The 18,177-nt window shown below is 30.3% G+C and overlaps 54 non-coding genes and 1 pseudogene across 57 annotated transcripts; 25 read left to right on the forward strand and 30 right to left on the reverse strand.

The window, feature by feature from the left end:
• Positions 1–154: 154 nt before the first annotated feature.
• On the forward strand, positions 155–3,718 carry Y105C5A.17. 3 transcript variants are annotated; one of them, NR_131659.1, is made up of 6 exons: positions 155–219; positions 1,260–1,313; positions 2,355–2,410; positions 3,234–3,286; positions 3,331–3,397; positions 3,514–3,718. It is a non-coding gene; the product is annotated as an Unclassified non-coding RNA Y105C5A.17c (non-coding RNA). The 3 variants fall into 3 exon arrangements; NR_131660.1 differs by lacking the exon at positions 3,234–3,286; NR_131661.1 differs by lacking the exons at positions 1,260–1,313; positions 3,234–3,286.
• Positions 239–259, forward strand: 21ur-14088. The gene has a single exon (NR_063955.1).
• On the forward strand, positions 240–260 carry 21ur-5135. Its single transcript, NR_063956.1, has one exon.
• Positions 463–483, forward strand: 21ur-1790. Its single transcript, NR_063957.1, has one exon.
• Positions 544–564, reverse strand: 21ur-8318. Its single transcript, NR_063958.1, has one exon.
• 21ur-11190 lies at positions 547–567 on the reverse strand. Its single transcript, NR_063959.1, has one exon.
• On the reverse strand, positions 775–795 carry 21ur-8872. The gene has a single exon (NR_063960.1).
• 21ur-2435 lies at positions 778–798 on the reverse strand. Its single transcript, NR_063961.1, has one exon.
• Positions 948–968, forward strand: 21ur-11698. Its single transcript, NR_063962.1, has one exon.
• On the reverse strand, positions 1,031–1,051 carry 21ur-4208. Its single transcript, NR_063963.1, has one exon.
• On the forward strand, positions 1,335–1,355 carry 21ur-825. Its single transcript, NR_063964.1, has one exon.
• 21ur-13423 lies at positions 1,336–1,356 on the forward strand. The gene has a single exon (NR_063965.1).
• 21ur-11514 lies at positions 1,420–1,440 on the reverse strand. The gene has a single exon (NR_063966.1).
• On the reverse strand, positions 1,423–1,443 carry 21ur-3264. Its single transcript, NR_063967.1, has one exon.
• Positions 2,032–2,052, reverse strand: 21ur-3388. Its single transcript, NR_063968.1, has one exon.
• On the reverse strand, positions 2,033–2,053 carry 21ur-13755. The gene has a single exon (NR_063969.1).
• On the reverse strand, positions 2,237–2,257 carry 21ur-3590. The gene has a single exon (NR_063970.1).
• 21ur-12360 lies at positions 2,241–2,261 on the reverse strand. Its single transcript, NR_063971.1, has one exon.
• Positions 2,391–2,411, forward strand: 21ur-9923. Its single transcript, NR_063972.1, has one exon.
• On the reverse strand, positions 2,883–2,903 carry 21ur-12308. Its single transcript, NR_063973.1, has one exon.
• On the reverse strand, positions 2,886–2,906 carry 21ur-2740. Its single transcript, NR_063974.1, has one exon.
• Positions 2,889–2,909, reverse strand: 21ur-10147. The gene has a single exon (NR_063975.1).
• 21ur-4558 lies at positions 3,652–3,672 on the reverse strand. Its single transcript, NR_063976.1, has one exon.
• On the reverse strand, positions 3,656–3,676 carry 21ur-15132. Its single transcript, NR_063977.1, has one exon.
• Positions 3,719–3,818: 100 nt separating the features above from the next.
• On the reverse strand, positions 3,819–3,839 carry 21ur-1401. The gene has a single exon (NR_063978.1).
• A 300-nt stretch (positions 3,840–4,139) lies between these two features.
• On the reverse strand, positions 4,140–4,160 carry 21ur-4950. The gene has a single exon (NR_063979.1).
• Positions 4,143–4,163, reverse strand: 21ur-12413. Its single transcript, NR_063980.1, has one exon.
• Positions 4,164–4,188: 25 nt separating this feature from the next.
• 21ur-1845 lies at positions 4,189–4,209 on the forward strand. The gene has a single exon (NR_063981.1).
• 21ur-1761 lies at positions 4,192–4,212 on the forward strand. The gene has a single exon (NR_063982.1).
• Positions 4,213–4,287: 75 nt separating this feature from the next.
• 21ur-9080 lies at positions 4,288–4,308 on the reverse strand. Its single transcript, NR_063983.1, has one exon.
• Positions 4,309–4,636: 328 nt separating this feature from the next.
• 21ur-4630 lies at positions 4,637–4,657 on the reverse strand. Its single transcript, NR_063984.1, has one exon.
• On the reverse strand, positions 4,640–4,660 carry 21ur-2902. The gene has a single exon (NR_063985.1).
• A 279-nt stretch (positions 4,661–4,939) lies between these two features.
• 21ur-9672 lies at positions 4,940–4,960 on the reverse strand. Its single transcript, NR_063986.1, has one exon.
• Positions 4,961–5,212: 252 nt separating this feature from the next.
• 21ur-6437 lies at positions 5,213–5,233 on the reverse strand. Its single transcript, NR_063987.1, has one exon.
• 21ur-14603 lies at positions 5,217–5,237 on the reverse strand. The gene has a single exon (NR_063988.1).
• A 662-nt stretch (positions 5,238–5,899) lies between these two features.
• Positions 5,900–5,920, forward strand: 21ur-6439. Its single transcript, NR_063989.1, has one exon.
• Positions 5,921–5,972: 52 nt separating this feature from the next.
• On the forward strand, positions 5,973–5,993 carry 21ur-2484. Its single transcript, NR_063990.1, has one exon.
• Positions 5,994–6,073: 80 nt separating this feature from the next.
• On the reverse strand, positions 6,074–6,094 carry 21ur-6893. The gene has a single exon (NR_063991.1).
• 21ur-5476 lies at positions 6,076–6,096 on the forward strand. The gene has a single exon (NR_063992.1).
• Positions 6,097–6,299: 203 nt separating this feature from the next.
• 21ur-6325 lies at positions 6,300–6,320 on the forward strand. The gene has a single exon (NR_063993.1).
• Positions 6,321–7,791: 1,471 nt separating this feature from the next.
• Positions 7,792–7,812, forward strand: 21ur-4943. Its single transcript, NR_063994.1, has one exon.
• Positions 7,813–8,015: 203 nt separating this feature from the next.
• 21ur-10907 lies at positions 8,016–8,036 on the forward strand. The gene has a single exon (NR_063995.1).
• A 36-nt stretch (positions 8,037–8,072) lies between these two features.
• 21ur-12176 lies at positions 8,073–8,093 on the reverse strand. Its single transcript, NR_063996.1, has one exon.
• Positions 8,077–8,097, reverse strand: 21ur-2550. The gene has a single exon (NR_063997.1).
• Positions 8,098–8,421: 324 nt separating this feature from the next.
• On the reverse strand, positions 8,422–8,442 carry 21ur-8912. The gene has a single exon (NR_063998.1).
• Positions 8,443–8,636: 194 nt separating this feature from the next.
• Positions 8,637–8,657, forward strand: 21ur-12620. Its single transcript, NR_063999.1, has one exon.
• Positions 8,658–8,938: 281 nt separating this feature from the next.
• Positions 8,939–8,959, forward strand: 21ur-14240. The gene has a single exon (NR_064000.1).
• Positions 8,940–8,960, forward strand: 21ur-9863. The gene has a single exon (NR_064001.1).
• Positions 8,943–8,963, forward strand: 21ur-4655. Its single transcript, NR_064002.1, has one exon.
• A 178-nt stretch (positions 8,964–9,141) lies between these two features.
• Positions 9,142–9,162, forward strand: 21ur-13953. The gene has a single exon (NR_064003.1).
• Positions 9,163–9,373: 211 nt separating this feature from the next.
• Positions 9,374–9,394, forward strand: 21ur-2449. The gene has a single exon (NR_064004.1).
• Positions 9,395–10,198: 804 nt separating this feature from the next.
• 21ur-13404 lies at positions 10,199–10,219 on the forward strand. Its single transcript, NR_064005.1, has one exon.
• Positions 10,220–12,973: 2,754 nt separating this feature from the next.
• Positions 12,974–14,924, reverse strand: Y105C5A.19 (annotated as a pseudogene). The gene is made up of 4 exons: positions 14,624–14,924; positions 13,975–14,112; positions 13,185–13,547; positions 12,974–13,137 (listed from the first exon to the last, which is right to left on the reverse strand). Coding segments are annotated over exons 1-4 (966 nt in total).
• Positions 14,925–17,406: 2,482 nt separating this feature from the next.
• Positions 17,407–17,427, forward strand: 21ur-1407. The gene has a single exon (NR_064006.1).
• Positions 17,428–18,122: 695 nt separating this feature from the next.
• On the forward strand, positions 18,123–18,143 carry 21ur-1147. Its single transcript, NR_064007.1, has one exon.
• Positions 18,144–18,177: the final 34 nt, after the last annotated feature.

Here is an 18,177-nt window from a genome sequence, read left to right on the forward strand (position 1 = left end):
CGCAAAAAAATTTATTACTAAACATTTCACGTTTTTCGGAAAACCAGATGCCACAGGACTTTTTTTTAATTTCTTAAGGGTTTCTAATTCAATTTTCATTGGAAGCTGCCCTGTTTGAATTTTATAGAAATCAATACTATTTTCACAATTTTCAGTTTACCCTGGATTGCCAGTTGCTTTCCCGAAAAAATCTGCAGTTTCACGTTTGTGTGTTAATTGGTAGGTTTTTGAAAAACTGTTTAGTTTCCAAACGTTTAAAACTTTTCATTTTGATTCAAATGTTTGATTGTTACGGTAATTTTCATAATTCTTTGTGAAAATAAAAGTATTCGATACATTTTTTTGTTTCAAGTACCTCATTTGAGACAAGATAAAATATTATAGAAAAAAGTTTATTCTTTACAAATAAAAAAAACATTGTTTCACAATTTCCAAAAAAATAAGCAATCAAAGCAGGTGTACTACGCTGGTAGAAAGAAAAAAATTTACTGATAAAATTTAGAACTGTTTTAGAAATTGTGTACTTTTTATTCTAATTCAGAAAATCTCGTATTTGCAACGATAATATTGATTTTTTATTACAGTGAAATACATGACTCATCAGTGAAACTGAAGAGTTTTTTTTCTTTAAAATTTGATTTTTTTTTTTTGGTTTTTTTTTCAAACACAATCGGTTTTGGCACAAAATCGAGGGCGAAGATTTTATCAAACTCGGCGTAGACGACGAAATAGAGACCTCCGGGAGGTGTTTCCTTTTACAGTTGAGACTTTTTTGACGAACCGACTCAAATTTCACTAATATTTAAAGTTAAAACTGATTCTCTTTTATAGGTTAATGAAACAGTACAATAGTTTTTTAAAAATGTGAAAAAAAAATTTTTTTGAAAATTTCAAAAAATTAATGTTTCAGTGTTATATTATAAAACTTCGTTAATTAATAAAAATGTTATTACCCACAAAAAAAAATTTCAGCCGCCTTAGAGAAACTGACAATTTAAAGAAGTAGTTGGAGGAAATACTGTATTTTGGGGCCTAACATGTTTGTGTACAATCAACCATTATGAATAAAATACAAATGTTGAGCTTTTATTGAAACCGCAAAAAAATGTATCACTAAACTTTTCACGTTTTTCGGAAAACACATACCACAGATCTTTTCTCATTCAACAAATGTTCTCATGGGTGGTTTTTGGAAGCTTTTCTGTTTGCAAACTATAGGAAACAATTGTTTAAACAATACTATTTTTTACAATTTTCAGTTGTCAGTTTCCTTCCCGCAGATATTTCAGCAGTTTCACGCTTCTGTGTTAATGGTTAGTTTCTAAACCCATTAATTCACGAAAAACAGGTGGTTTTGTCTGAACATATTTTAAAAATGTTAATTTTGATTCAAATGTTTTATTGTTACGGTAATTTCCTTAATATTAACGGAGAATTTAACCAATATTTTCTGAAATCTCAAGTTCTTTAGAAATGTTGGTGAAACTGTAAAATTTTTCTCAAAATTATACAGTTTTTTGAACAACTGACCAAATGTTGACTGAAGTTTGTGGAAAATACACAAATAATTCAATAAATATAAAAAACATATTGATATCTTGGCGAAAAGTCGAAATTTAAGAATGTGCCGTTTCAAGTGAACATTCTTGATAAAAATGGAATTCATGAAAGTTTCCTGTTCAATGTCGGCTGCAAACTTGTCAAAAGGACATTTTCAGTTACTAAATATTGAGTACTATCCAAGTCTCAAACAAATACAAAAACGATATGAATGTTCACTAAATATATCATTTTTGATCAAATAAAAAAGATCGGTTTCAACCTCGACGAAATAAAATGAAGAAAACTAAATTACGCAGATAAAAGTATGCTAACACCGGGGGAATGTTGAGATCGAGAAATTGAGAGAAATGTTAAGACTACCGAAAGATTTTTGACAATAGTGTTTCATATTGAAACGAATTTACAGAGGAAATGTGTGGTACTAACAACAATCATAAATATTAAATCTAGAAAAGGCAACAAATTGATTTAATCACCGTGACTCAAAAAACGTAAAAAGTAATCTCAAACCAATTTTAACATGATAGTGAAACAATCAATTTTTTAAATAATAGAACATAGTAGATTTTTCTTTTAAAAACGCTGAAAATGAATTTGATTATTATTTTCCAAATATACTTTTCTAGCTGACTTCACTTCTAATAATCTGCTAAATTATCTGAGTTGAAATTTTCCATTTCAATGCACAGGCTGAGTGACTTTGTGATTGCTCAGACTGTTTACACCAACTATACGAAACAGTTGACCAAATTCAATATCGAAGGATTTACAAAAATTGCATTATGTTTCAGAACAACGGGAAATTGAGCAACATTAGCGACAAGCATTATCCATTTTATACTCATTGGTCAGTATTTTTTCGATTTGTGAAAAAAGGGAGTCATTTCATAAAATAAATAATTAAAATTTTCCCATAAATTTTTCAAAAGAAATTCATTTTTAACTACTTTGAAACATATAATTTTCATAGTAATTTATTTTTCAAAAATGAACTTTTAAAAAATATATCGCAATTATTATACTCTGTAACTTTGAAACTGAAACTAAAAATTGATTTTTTAGAACGATGACTGTTTAAAAAATTGCTAAATTTTTCGAAAACCTTTCTGGTTTGAGACTAAAAAAATCTTCTAATTTTTTGTATTACCTCTTTCAAATTGCTTCGCATTCATTTTAGAATGTTAAAAAATATGGTACTTCATAGCTTTTGTCAAATTTTTGTAGCCTCCTTTTTAAAAATTGTATTTGTGCTCGAAACTGAAGCGGCAAAAACTTGTGAATGCTATAAGCTGCTGGATCAGTTTTTTTCTTTTTACAGGTTTTCTTTTCACAGCCTAAGATTAATATTATCAAAAATGTTAGATTAAACATACATACATTGTGAAATTGTAGGGATTTTTTTGTCAGTAAAAATGTCAGTTCAAAAGATCAGACAAACAAGGAAACTCATCGGCAAGATTATAAATTTCACGGGCAACCATTCAAACAAAAGGGAACTGATAACATAATGTTCACAAATAGAGTTTAGTTCGCCTGATAACAGAAAAAAATATCAGTTCAGTTTGATTTTTACTAAATATGGTAAGCAAAATTCTCGTTTTCACAGCCGTACTGCTTTTTTCCTCGGCTTATTCTGAAATTCAGACATGTTTTACTGGTAAGCATTTTAGAATCATTCTCCGATACACACCTCTGATTGTAAGAATTCTCAGTATTGTATAAAGTAGGTTGCTTGAATAGTAGTAAATATTTAAATACTATTTTCAGAAAATCTACAAAGGGTCGTGACAACTCAAACGAAGAGTGGCACGGCTGTGGAACTACTGACTGCACTGTTAGTCTTATTTTCCAAGATTTTAAAATAGCCAAAAAAGGGGCGGAGTTTATATCCATGATTCCTCTAGGTTCCGCACATTTCCTGGCTTTATTAATAGAAATATATATTTTCAGAGCGCTGGCTGTAAGAAAAACGCCGATGGTAGCAACGTTTGCTGTTGCCAAGGATATCTCTGTAATTCCGGAATGAGTTTCTCAAAAACTGAATTTTCTTCACTTCTTCTTACAGTTCTTTCGGTGATTTACATGTACGTTTAATGAGAAGAGCATGTATTGATTTTTGCCAGAAAATGAAAATATTTGTCAGCATTTTGAAACAGGTTTTATTTTTCAAAAATATTTTTGGAAAATGTTATTAGTTATTTTTTTCGTGCATTCAACTGCCCGACTCAAATCTGATTAATGAATAATTACATTTCGAAATGGTGAAACCTCACGCAGTGCATTATTAGAAGTTTTGAATATTTATGAAGATCATGAAACAGTACTTTTCTGTTGTTTTTTCTTGGAGTTTATTTTTTTTCAAGTTCTAGCTGTATTGTTTTACTTTTCGAAACTGAAATTTTCGATATCCAGCTTTATAGCACAATATGTTCAACAGGAACGAAACATTTTGAAACAATGAAAAAAACAGACATCATTTGGTTACTGATTTCAAATAAAATATTTTATTTCTCGAAATTTCGTTTTTTTCAGTCATTTATTAAAGAAAGACCAAAATTTCATTATCGCCTTTGGAATCTGTCTGTTTCGACATTATAATATGAATGCATTCTGCTGAGTTACTGTTGTTGATGATGTGAAACACTCAAAATAATTAAACTGAGGCGTGATCGCAGAAAACCACAAATTGCACAGCATTCTAGAAAGGTAGAAAAATTGATTTAAAGTGTGTCAATGAAAAAGAAAACGTAAAAAGTAATCTCAAACCAATTTTATCATGACAGTGAAACAGTCAATTTTTCAAATACATAGTATAGTTTTCTTTTAAAAACGCAAAACTGAATTTGATTATTATTTTCCAAATATACAAAAAATACAGCGGCCGACATCTCGTGAGCCCGTTTTTGACAACGTTTACTGATTCGGCCGTATCTCGAAAACTAATTTTTTTTTCTGGAAATGTTGTTGAAGTGAAATAGTCTTCATACTACTTGAAAAAATTATGTTCTGAACCAAAAAACAGTTTTGAACGTGTTCCACAGATTCTTAAAATAATCCCAACTAACATTTATAGACGGACTACAATTCACCTCAAGCATTAATGTTGTTTACCTAAAAACAAATTAACAGGATGTTGAAACAGTGGATTTTTTTTAAATTTTCCTGTTTTGGATACGTATGTATAAAAAATGTTAATATTTTCGTATTGTCTCAATACTTTTTGAACATTTTTAACAAACTATTTTCATATTTCAATTTTAGTTTTTTTGTCATTTTTTGAGAAAATTGAAACGAAAAATTATTTTCGGTCAACGCTTAACAATTTGATTTTTCAGGACAATAACAAGAACAAACATGTTTAAGACTTTCTGAAAAATTTTAACAAATTTGTGATTGATTTTTGTCAGGAAATGAAAATCTTTATCAACATTTTGAAAAAGTTTTTTTTTTTCAGAAATGTTTTCAGAAAACTTTTTCAGTATTTTCTTCATATTTCAATTCTGAAACAAATTGCAAATGAAAACATGTTCCGACCAATCATCGCGATCAGCCACGCCTACTCCGTGCAAAATATGATAGTTGGAAGACTTTTTCGCGTGTATTAGAAACTGCCTGATTAATGAAATGACCAATACTGATGATGACACTGATGATGACGATGACACGCAGATTAATAATTAAATAAATTTTAATACATTAGAAAACTTTATGAAACAGGTTTTAATTTTTTTTTTCTCCGAAATAGTTTTTTTAATTGAATTCTTGCATTCAGAAAAGCCATTTTTAGTATTTGTGTAGACCATGAAACTATACTTTTTTAAAATTTTTTTCTTGGAGTCCACTTTTCAAGTTTAAGCTGTATTTTTTTTTCAGAACTTAAAATATCCAGCTTCAGAATACAGTTAACTCAACAGTCTCATCCAAGTCGAACAAAATCATGTGTGAAAAAACTCAAATGCTGAGAAACTTACCTTTTAATTGTAAGTGCTCCGTTCAATGTCGGCTGCTAACTTTGACAAATAACTGATTTCAAACTATAGTTATTAAATGTCTTCACATTAAAATACTACTATTTTTATACAAACTTTTCACCTTTTTTGATCGTTTGTCATATAATTTTGATTTTTTATTTGATTTTTGTTTTATTAAATCGAAACCCCATTAAGAAAAAACATATTAAAACCATAATTACAACTTTTTCGAGTTTAAACTTCAATGGTTCCACCTAAAATTTCATGCAAAGAATCCATGCGTCTTTGAGAGGCCATTGAAAAAATTTCACAAATTTTGCTGTATCAGACTCATCATACATTTTCAGTTACTTAATCGGAAATATTCTCGAATCCACACATACTTTTCCGATCGGCTTCTAATTGTCTTCAAAGCAGGGGCTATTGCCACTGTTATAATGTCATAAACGTAGAATCATCTCCAATTACAACGATTTTTATTTAAAAAAAATTCCATCTGTTTCAACATGTTTGTATAGGTTTCAATAAAATTTTGAATTGTTCTCCTATTTTTTTTAACACCAATTTAAAAATTTACACGATATTGTAAAAAGGGACAATAAAACCGTAACAAACTCAAAACTAGGACGGGCAAGGGCTCCACACTAAATTTCAATCAAAAAATCCATGCAAAGAAGCAAAGGCCATTGGCTAACAAATTACAACATCACAAAATTTGCTGTTTCAGATTCACAATACATTTTCATTTATTTTCTGACAAAATGTTAGACTGAAAAAATTTTTTTTTAAACTTTTTTAACTTAACTTTTTAAAGGAGAGGAGACCCACTCATATTTTGTTTAAAATCGAGCATTTCTATTCGAATCCCGATTACCCAAAAAAAAAATGTCAGTTGGGGGAATCGAGCCAACGAGCAAAATATTCACAGCCATACGCACTAACCACTCGGCCATGCGGAAGAGACCCGGCAGGGAGATGCAGGGAAGGAAAATTTCTGGACAGGAGTCGTCTTTCGATTCCGCTTTCTTCAATAATGACAATTTGAGAAAATATGTTTGTAAACCGTTTATCACTGATTAGTCAGCGGGAAAACGAATTTTTGAAAATTTTATTACAGGATTGTACTCATTATTGATTTCCCAAAAAGGAGACGTACAGTTGAGGGCTATATCTTGTACACAGACAGATGTATAGAAAGAAACAAGTTTTGGCCTGAAAATTAATAAAAATAATATCTCTTGGCAGAGTATTTCTAATGCCACGAAACTTCATCTTCCATTAGATAAAATCAAAAACTATGAATTAAAAATACATTCCGCAAAACTTTAGTGGAAAAAATGTTCAGGAGACCCAGGAAACCACTCCCCCCAGTAGTAAATTTTTGAATTATTTTTTTCTTGAAAAATTTTCTCACTGAACTTTTTACAAATTTTATATGTCTCGATGCGTCTTGATGAGACCTACACGTCAATTTTTGGAAAACTAAGAAAAATTGAAAACTGACCGAGTTATGATTGAAAAAGTAGATTCACGAAAATGGAAAAGTGTGCAAAATTTGGCACTTATTCGTCTTGCTCGGCCGACTCATAGAACTTTTTCTAATTCTGAGTTAAAAATCGTGTTCAGCGTACTTTTGTACGTGGGGTAAACAAAAAAAATATCAAAAAAGATGAAGTAGAACTTGAGATAAAGACAAAAAACTACTTTTTCGGAAAAAAAATTTTTTTTGGCAAAATGTCATTTTTTGGCCTTTTGTTTTATCACAACTTTTTTTCATTTGCACTTATAAACTCAAACTTTTTTCAAAAAATCAGTCTCTCTGAGTAGTATCTTGCACAAAAATTTGGAACAAAACCGAGCCAAACCCGAATTTTAACTCAATTAAAACATGCTTTTTTGGGGGTAAAAAGAGCAACAAAAAATTTTTTCAAACTGGGGAAAGCCGCCCTGGGCTCAGTTTTGCTCCAAACTTTGTGCAGTTTTTTGCTCCACCGTGGGGTGAAATATTTCTAGTAGGATTTCAAATATTAGAGCATGAAGTCACACGGTTCTGGAGTTATTAATGAAAACGAAGTGTGACATTTTTTCGCAAGCCAAAAAAAACGCGAAAAAACGCGAAAAAGGGGCGGAGTCTGTACACTCGGCATTTATTAGAGGCTGCTTGGCAGAAAAAGTTTTGATTGATGTTTTTTTCTAATTTTAGTTGAATACAGTTTCACCATACTGTTAAATAAACTGGGTTTTTCCGATTCAGCACTCGTAGTTGGAATATGATTTCGTGATTTTTATTTCAAAAATTGAAGTTTTGTTTGAATATTGGGTTCTCCAGATGTTTTTTCTTATATGTTAAAAGAAGAGTTTAAGTTACAAGTGAATCAAGTTGTTAGTTTGTGTTGTTACGAAAAACAAATTGTTTGAAAACCAACAAAAATGACATGTTTCTAAACTTTGTTAAACTGAATAAACGTATGGGTTAAAGGTTTTATACCATTCTTTCAGATTGTTCCTAAATGACTGTAATAGTGAAACATATGAGACGTCAAAAACAACTTTGGAACATTAAACGGCGAATGAATACTTTTGAGTTGATATGAATAAATTGAAACAACAAAATTATGTTTGCAGTGAATGAGTTTTCACTACGGCTTGCTAACTTCATCTTGTTAAGAATGAGAAAGTTAACGTTTCTAAACCCTTATATCACATGTGCCGTGAAGTTTGAATTCCCAAATGCCCCCGAAGAATCTAAATTGTTGAAATGGTGACTTTTTCAGTTTTTAAATTTGTGCATTTTTTTAATGACGGTGCAACATTCTATCAGAAAATTTTGCAGGGATACTACATCTCGGGTGTTTGGCATGAAAACGGTATCAAAGTTTCAATTTGAGTAATCGTTAGGAAAATTATATTATTTTAAAATAAATTACTCTGATCATAGCATATCTCTGAAACATTATTTTTTTTCTAAAAAAAACCCGCACTTTTTGGCTTCAACGCAAAATATAGTTTTTGCTTTTTAATTTAACTTTTGTATTTTTAATTTTTTTTAATTTTTTAATGTTTCACCAAATGCATTTGAGTGTACAAATTATGATTTTATGGTTTTTCCTACATCTTCCATTAGTTTTTCATTTTTCCCTGACAAAATTTGTTTGAATTGTAATTCTGAAAACTCTTTGAAAATCAGCAAGTTAAATACCCATTTTTTTCACCTTTTCGTAAATATTTTTTAAAATCCAATCCCTTCAATTCGACAAAATTCGCCAACAGTGTCATATTTTTAAGTTTCTGTATAATGCGCTCAATATAGGCAGAAAATTCAAATTTTGCGAAAAAACAAAAATTTCTAGAAAAAATTCTGCTGTTTCAAACAGTTTTCATCAGTATTGACTTCAAAAATTTTATTGATGCTTCGAGCGGATAGTTAATTTCCAAAATAACTGTTTTTATGTGAATCCAGTTATAAACTATCGGTTAATGCAGTCCAATTTAAAAAAAGTGAACAGTAGAGCATTTTAAGGCAAAAAACGAATTATCCACGAAATTATTATTAATTTTTTTGTCGTTTCAAGCTGTTTTAAACAGCATTAATTGAACAATTATATCATTTGCATATCCTATAAAGCCATTGTTTTCAATTTATCCTAGATTACTATAGTTGGTAGAAAAACATTAAAATCCAATAGAAATTATTTATGAATTATATATTTTGTTTATTTTTTCTAATCAAAAAAGCAAAATAAATAATGCAATTCTATTCATCGGAAAAAAATCCGGAAAAATATTTAATCGCTGTTTCATATATTTTGTAAATAAACCAGTTCCACTTTTTTGACCAATGACGTAAAAATACTTTCTAACGGAAAATTACTATAGACAGCGCCTTCCAACGTTTAGAACAGTTTTACCGGATTTTTTAACATATGAATGTTTGAACAAGGAACTGGAAAATCCAAATATTTGTTTTTAAAAAATAGCCCAGAATTTGTTTTATTTTTATGAAGAAAATACACATTTTCAATTTTTTTCAGACTTAGGAGCTTCTCGCAAAATCGATAAAGCCAACAAAAAACGGCCAAAATATTTGAGGGCTTCAGGGTTAATTCTTGTTTTTAAGATGCTAATTTTGATCGTGAAATTTCAAACTAATACAAAAAATGATCAGAAAATATTTATCTACAATTTATTGTTTATCAATTTTGAAATTTCTGTTTTCCACGGTTGCTAGAGATACCGCAATATTTGATTTTTCAGGTGACAATGTATTGGGCTGCTAGTTTGCGTCGTAAAAAACATTTAATTGAACAGAAATGTTGAGCAAATATCTTTTAACAAATGTAATAATAAGCTAACAGTGAAATAGTCTTAAAAAATTTTAATTTTATTTAGAAAAAATTTCAACCGCTTCGTTGTACAAATTCGTGCAAATTATTGAAAAAATAGTGCAAAGTGGATGATTTTTAAATTCCGAATAACAATTACAGTTTCAAAAATAATATTTCAACTTTGCAAAAAAAAAATTATGTAACAACCAGATGAGTCCCATAGTGTTGGTTTTTAAGAACTTTATAGAAGTTTCCATTTTAAAAGGTTCTAGGTCATTCAAAAAATATCTCGAATTTCAAAGACACTTCTAGAACATTCCAAAATTCAAAATTGTCTGGTCATTATAAAATTGTCTGGTCATTATAAAATTTACTCAGCTTGAATCGGGAAGTAAAGTAAAACGCTTTCGAAAATGAAAAAAATAGCAAAAAAAATTTTGAAACATTGAAGCGAAAGTGTGAAAAAAAAGAATTAAAAAATGCATGGCTAAACACTTGACGTCGATGAAATACATACGAAAATTGTTCATTCAAAACATGGGTTGGAAAAATTCTTTTTTTTTTGCTCTATAATAATACTGTTTTGGTGAGCTATCAAAAGTTTGATACAAATCAGTGAAATTAGTTTGATTGTTCTATGGAAAGTATCCGATCAAATAGTTTTTCCAAAATTTCCGTTAAAATCTAAGTGCTCTTTATTACGTTGCACCATACACCATAATTATGGAACCAACAAAAAAAATGTTTCAAAAAATTGCCCTTTGCATACGTCAAAGCACTTCAGGCTGTATGAAATGAATTCTCCTGGACTGAATAAAAAAAACTGAACTTTGTACTCAATATAGCGAAGATCTTTAAAAAAGTGTGCTACTTGAAAACACAGTGAAACAGGTTTGTTTTATGATTCAAGTTTTCGAATTTATATCGCAAGATAAAAATCAAACAGTCGTGATTTTACAGTTGTGACGACACAACGTGGCGAGACCCATCGTGGTGAGACCCGTCGTGGCAGGACCCATTTTGGCGGGAATTCAAATTTCTTGAGAAATTTTTGGAGGAATTCAAATTTCTTAAGAAAAATTTGGCAGGAATTCAAGTTTCTTCAAAAAATTTTGGCGGGAATTCGAATTTTTTTCAGAAAAATTTTGGCGGGAATTCAAATTTCTTTTAAAAGGTTATTTTATAGAAAACTTCCGAATTTTCTCGATTCTTCCAAATGGTTCGAAAACAATTATGTTTTTGTTAATTTTTATTCAAAAAGAATTTTGAATTTTGGAATGTTCTAGAAGTGTCTTTGAAATTCGAGATATTTTTTGAATGACCTAGAACCTTTTAAAATGGAAACTTCTATAAAGTTCTTAAAAACCCTAAAACTTCGCAGACTACAAAGACTACATAGACTACAAACCATGGACACACGGAATAAGTGCTTTATATATAGTAAATGATGATAAAATAATTTTTAAACTTTTTTTCGTAGTTCTTTGTTGGTCGGTATTAAGATTATTCAACCTATGCAATTTTATTGTCACATTTAAAAATATTCAAAAAGTCTGTAAATGTGAAAGAAATGTGCAACAGTCAAAATTTTAAACATCTTCCCAGAAATGTATTCCAAAATCTAATGGATTTTTTCAAGAATTTTTTAACTGCCAGCATTGCTCCAGATGAAAGACTGAAAAGTTATTTAATTTAATTTATGTTAACCCCAAGTTTTCAAAGTGACTCGAAAGCAGAAAATTCAAAAAAATCAATTTTTTTGAGAGATTTAAAATTTTTTACATTTGCTTTAAAAAAACAGTTTGAAGCTTTTTTAAAAACTCAAAAAAATCCAGTCAACCCGTCGATAATTGAATACTGAATATGAAAAGACTGTGAAATAGCATAATGTCGAATAGGTTTTTTTTTAAGTAAATGGATAACTTTCTGAAATGTCATTCCGAGAAGCCATTGAAAAAGTCATATCCATCGTGAATACCGTATTTCTTCTATTAATATGGCTGCAATACTATTTTTCAATGGTCTTCGCGCTTGCAATACTAATAGGGAGTGCAAGTCTAATAGGGAGGCCATATTAATAGAAGATATACGGTAACTGAAAAAATTATGTGTGGGTAGAAAACAAGATAGTGAAACATTAAATATAAATTTGGAACATTTCTCGCAAAAACAAACTTTCGCGTTTTTTTCTTCGAATTTTTTTATTGATCGATATTAGGGGTGCGCGGCAAATTTGCCGAGAACGGCAAATTTCAAAAAAAAAATTTTTTTAATTTGCCGAACACATCAAAAATTTGACAATACTATTTTGACCAAAACTATTGATTTTTCCCCAAAAATTTAGTAAAATGACACAATATTGAGTGTTTAAGCAAACATGCTACACGGAACTTATTCAGAAACCAAATGTGTGTTACAAATTTAGTAGTTTTGGTGCTTCAAAAATATCAAATTAAAAAAATATCAAAGTTTGTTAAGCACTGCAATTTTGCCGCATTTGCCAAATTTTCCGCACACCCCTGATCGGTATTACTACTGGAATATCGATACTTATTCCAAATTTCCATTAAGCGAATCCAGAATTAGGTGGAAAATATTTGGAGTTTCAATTGGAATGAGGAGAAGTCCTTCAACAGTTATACACTGATAATATTCTTAATTTGAAAAAGTGATCAATTTCATATTTCTCAACAAAAAAATTAGTTCAGTAAAGTTTTTATTTTAATTCCTTCCTAAACACAGCCAGTTTGTCGGTGGTTTTCAGCAATGGTTTTTTTTTCGATTTTCAAAATTACTTTTTCAGAGAACGAAGAAAATTTTGTCAATTTTTTTTTTCGCATGTTACAGTTGTAGTAGGATTGTGATTGGTAGTTTATGAACCTTGTGAAACAAGTTTTGATTCAATAAATGATATTTTAAAATTATTTATTTTATTTATTATGCAATTCGATGAGTCATCAAATTGTATAATCAACATACATTTTGTGAACATACTGAAACAGGTTTTAATATTTTTTTTGCTTTAAAACTTTTACGGTTCTAATTTGTTTTAATTGACTACCTAGTAGTGCTGTATTTTCTAAATTAACTTAAATATATTAAAATGATTTATTGTTAGTTGAAACCAGAGTTCAAAGTCACACAAATTGTAGAGCTCCGTTGTTGACTTTTTGGAAATATCCATTCTCGAATTGCCTGTCTGTACGGAACAATGAAATAAAAATATATAAATGGATCAACAAGCCCTGGTAATGCAGTTGAAACCGCGATTAAATGTTCTGGAAAAACTATTTGTAAAATTTCAATGTTTTTTCCAAATTCTCACCGCAAATCAGCAGTTCTTGACCAGTAGTTTGACTATACACATAACCGGAAAATGTCGGGATATACGCAAAAAATGGAAGCATCGATTGAACCATTAATCCATGAATAAGAGTTTGTGCTTGTTTTTTAGTTTTTTCCGACATTGTGGTTTGTTCGCGAATCAAAATTAGAACTTTTCGAGTCAAAATAAGGCAACCTATTGGAATTCCGTAGGCGCCAGTAGGGTGGCTAAAAGAAATTGTGGACTTCCACAATTGGAAAATCCCGAAAATGGAGAGTAAATGGATAGGTCATAGGATGGGTGCTCGAGGGCTGTGGAGACACGAACGGAGTTGAAATCCCAGGTATCAGTGAATGGGAGAACCTAGAAATATAAATATTTTGAAATTTGGAATATTTAGCACTATCCGAAACTTCCTAACTACGTATCTTGTGACTTGAAACTTCAGTGAAACATATTGGTTTTTTTTTGTTGTCACCAACTAAATGGAAAATTCAATTCTTTTAACTTCTAAGTGAAACATGATCGAGTTTCAGCAGAACCTAAAAATGTGTGTTTTCCTAAAATATCAAAATTTTGAAAAAAAAACCTAATTAAAATGTGGAAATTTGACCAGCTCATTAGGTTTCTATAGACCAGTTAATACAATTTCGTGATTGCAGCACGGAAACGTCAAAGTTATAAAATGTATGTGAGAAACAGTAGATTTTTTTTTCAATTTTTCTCACAAGTATTTAGAGGGAAAATAACATTTCGGAGTGATGATAGTTTCAAAAAAATAAATACCTACCAAAACTATTAATGGAGCAATATACGATCCAATTATCATCAAATATGTAAGATTCTGAGATACTTGATTTCTTACAAGAACCAGGAAACGGAAAAGAACATTCACAGAAATTGCACAACCTGCTGCAAGACTGCATGCCTGGAAACTTACAAGAATTGTTTTACTTCTCTGAAATGGCCAATTTCTTAGGCTTAGGCATAGGATTAGGCTCCGTCTCAAACTTAAGCCTAGGTATAGGCTAAGGCGTAGGCTTTGGCTTAGGCATAGGCTTAGGCTCAGACCTAGCCTTAGGCTAGACTCAGGCTTAGGATAGGCTTAACCTTGAGCTTAGATTCAGGCATAGGCCTAGGCTGTGTCTAAGGCTTAGGCTTTGGCCTAGCATTAGGCTCACGTTTCGGCTTAGGCTTAGCTTTAGCCTCAGGTTGAGCTGAAAAAGCTTAAGCATGGCGGGGGAGAAGAGAAAAAAATTCCCAGAAATTCCGGAAAATTCAGAAAAAAAAAAGAAAAAAACTACAAAAAATTTGGAAAAGTGCTATATCGGTTCTAAAATCCCATAAAACCGACCGAAAAAGAACCAAAAAAATACAAAAAGTTCAAAAAAAAAATGGAAAACAGGGTTGGAGAGCCAAAAATTTCACAAAAAACTTACGATATACACATGATAATTTATAAAACACATTTTCGGGCTAACATAACTACATGGACCCAATGACAAAACAGCGGCACTGTTACTATTTGTGAGCAACCTGTATTGAGCCAAATAAGCAGAAATTATCACAAAAATCTGCACAAATGACGTGTTATAAAGGAAGATTTTCAAATGATCAAGAGTTGCTGGTGATTTAAGATATTAAATAGAGTAGAGTAATTTGGAATGTTAGAGAGAAAATTGTGTAGAACGGCCAGTACAAGTTGAAGAATAGCACTTAGCAATTGGAGTTTGAGCACATTTTGGGGCTTCTGAAATTTAATTTTTTTGCTGTTTTTGAGCAAAATGAAATGTGGAAAAGATCATAATTTTTGTTAAAATTTGTGTTTTTCTGTAGCTAGATTTGCATTCCCCCGAAAAATCCTATTATCACCGGTAATTTTTTGATAATTTTTTTAGCAACTACTTGAAACAGGAAAAAATGTAAAGTCTAAATAAACGAACACTTTACTCAATTTGACATTTACATCGTTCGAATGTTCAACGTCTGCACTTTCTGTTTTTATCAGCCAGGAAAAGTTCACAGCGTAACTTATCATCTAGTCTGCATGACTACATACAATTAAATTTCAGAACACTTGTTCCTCGGCAATGTCTGGTCATTATAAAATTTACTCAGCTTGAATCGGGAAGTAAAGTAAAACGCTTTCGAAAATGAAAAAAATAGCAAAAAAAATTTTGAAACATTGAAGCGAAAGTGTGAAAAAAAAGAATTAAAAAATGCATGGCTAAACACTTGACGTCGATGAAATACATACGAAAATTGTTCATTCAAAACATGGGTTGGAAAAATTCTTTTTTTTTTGCTCTATAATAATACTGTTTTGGTGAGCTATCAAAAGTTTGATACAAATCAGTGAAATTAGTTTGATTGTTCTATGGAAAGTATCCGATCAAATAGTTTTTCCAAAATTTCCGTTAAAATCTAAGTGCTCTTTATTACGTTGCACCATACACCATAATTATGGAACCAACAAAAAAAATGTTTCAAAAAATTGCCCTTTGCATACGTCAAAGCACTTCAGGCTGTATGAAATGAATTCTCCTGGACTGAATAAAAAAAACTGAACTTTGTACTCAATATAGCGAAGATCTTTAAAAAAGTGTGCTACTTGAAAACACAGTGAAACAGGTTTGTTTTATGATTCAAGTTTTCGAATTTATATCGCAAGATAAAAATCAAACAGTCGTGATTTTACAGTTGTGACGACACAACGTGGCGAGACCCATCGTGGTGAGACCCGTCGTGGCAGGACCCATTTTGGCGGGAATTCAAATTTCTTGAGAAATTTTTGGAGGAATTCAAATTTCTTAAGAAAAATTTGGCAGGAATTCAAGTTTCTTCAAAAAATTTTGGCGGGAATTCGAATTTTTTTCAGAAAAATTTTGGCGGGAATTCAAATTTCTTTTAAAAGGTTATTTTATAGAAAACTTCCGAATTTTCTCGATTCTTCCAAATGGTTCGAAAACAATTATGTTTTTGTTAATTTTTATTCAAAAAGAATTTTGAATTTTGGAATGTTCTAGAAGTGTCTTTGAAATTCGAGATATTTTTTGAATGACCTAGAACCTTTTAAAATGGAAACTTCTATAAAGTTCTTAAAAACCAACACTATGGGACTCATCTGGTTGTTACATAATTTTTTTTTTGCAAAGTTGAAATATTATTTTTGAAACTGTAATTGTTATTCGGAATTTAAAAATCATCCACTTTGCACTATTTTTTCAATAATTTGCACGAATTTCTACAACGAAGCGGTTGAAATTTTTTCTAAATAAAATTAAAATTTTTTAAGACTATTTCACTGTTAGCTTATTATTACATTACAATTTATTGTTTATCAATTTTGAAATTTCTGTTTTCCACGGTTGCTAGAGATACCGCAATATTTGATTTTTCAGGTGACAATGTATTGGGCTGCTAGTTTGCGTCGTAAAAAACATTTAATTGAACAGAAATGTTGAGCAAATATCTTTTAACAAATGTAATAATAAGCTAACAGTGAAATAGTCTTAAAAAATTTTAATTTTATTTAGAAAAAATTTCAACCGCTTCGTTGTAGAAATTCGTGCAAATTATTGAAAAAATAGTGCAAAGTGGATGATTTTTAAATTCCGAATAACAATTACAGTTTCAAAAATAATATTTCAACTTTGCAAAAAAAAAATTATGTAACAACCAGATGAGTCCCATAGTGTTGGTTTTTAAGAACTTTATAGAAGTTTCCATTTTAAAAGGTTCTAGGTCATTCAAAAAATATCTCGAATTTCAAAGACACTTCTAGAACATTCCAAAATTCAAAATTCTTTTTGAATAAAAATTAACAAAAACATAATTGTTTTCGAACCATTTGGAAGAATCGAGAAAATTCGGAAGTTTTCTATAAAATAACCTTTTAAAAGAAATTTGAATTCCCGCCAAAATTTTTCTGAAAAAAATTCGAATTCCCGCCAAAATTTTTTGAAGAAACTTGAATTCCTGCCAAATTTTTCTTAAGAAATTTGAATTCCTCCAAAAATTTCTCAAGAAATTTGAATTCCCGCCAAAATGGGTCCTGCCACGACGGGTCTCACCACGATGGGTCTCGCCACGTTGTGTCGTCACAACTGTAAAATCACGACTGTTTGATTTTTATCTTGCGATATAAATTCGAAAACTTGAATCATAAAACAAACCTGTTTCACTGTGTTTTCAAGTAGCACACTTTTTTAAAGATCTTCGCTATATTGAGTACAAAGTTCAGTTTTTTTTATTCAGTCCAGGAGAATTCATTTCATACAGCCTGAAGTGCTTTGACGTATGCAAAGGGCAATTTTTTGAAACATTTTTTTTGTTGGTTCCATAATTATGGTGTATGGTGCAACGTAATAAAGAGCACTTAGATTTTAACGGAAATTTTGGAAAAACTATTTGATCGGATACTTTCCATAGAACAATCAAACTAATTTCACTGATTTGTATCAAACTTTTGATAGCTCACCAAAACAGTATTATTATAGAGCAAAAAAAAAAGAATTTTTCCAACCCATGTTTTGAATGAACAATTTTCGTATGTATTTCATCGACGTCAAGTGTTTAGCCATGCATTTTTTAATTCTTTTTTTTCACACTTTCGCTTCAATGTTTCAAAATTTTTTTTGCTATTTTTTTCATTTTCGAAAGCGTTTTACTTTACTTCCCGATTCAAGCTGAGTAAATTTTATAATGACCAGACATTGCCGAGGAACAAGTGTTCTGAAATTTAATTGTATGTAGTCATGCAGACTAGATGATAAGTTACGCTGTGAACTTTTCCTGGCTGATAAAAACAGAAAGTGCAGACGTTGAACATTCGAACGATGTAAATGTCAAATTGAGTAAAGTGTTCGTTTATTTAGACTTTACATTTTTTCCTGTTTCAAGTAGTTGCTAAAAAAATTATCAAAAAATTACCGGTGATAATAGGATTTTTCGGGGGAATGCAAATCTAGCTACAGAAAAACACAAATTTTAA

Source organism: Caenorhabditis elegans, chromosome IV (genome assembly GCF_000002985.6).
Source record: "Caenorhabditis elegans chromosome IV".
NCBI classification, from domain to species: Eukaryota; Metazoa; Nematoda; class Chromadorea; order Rhabditida; family Rhabditidae; genus Caenorhabditis; species Caenorhabditis elegans.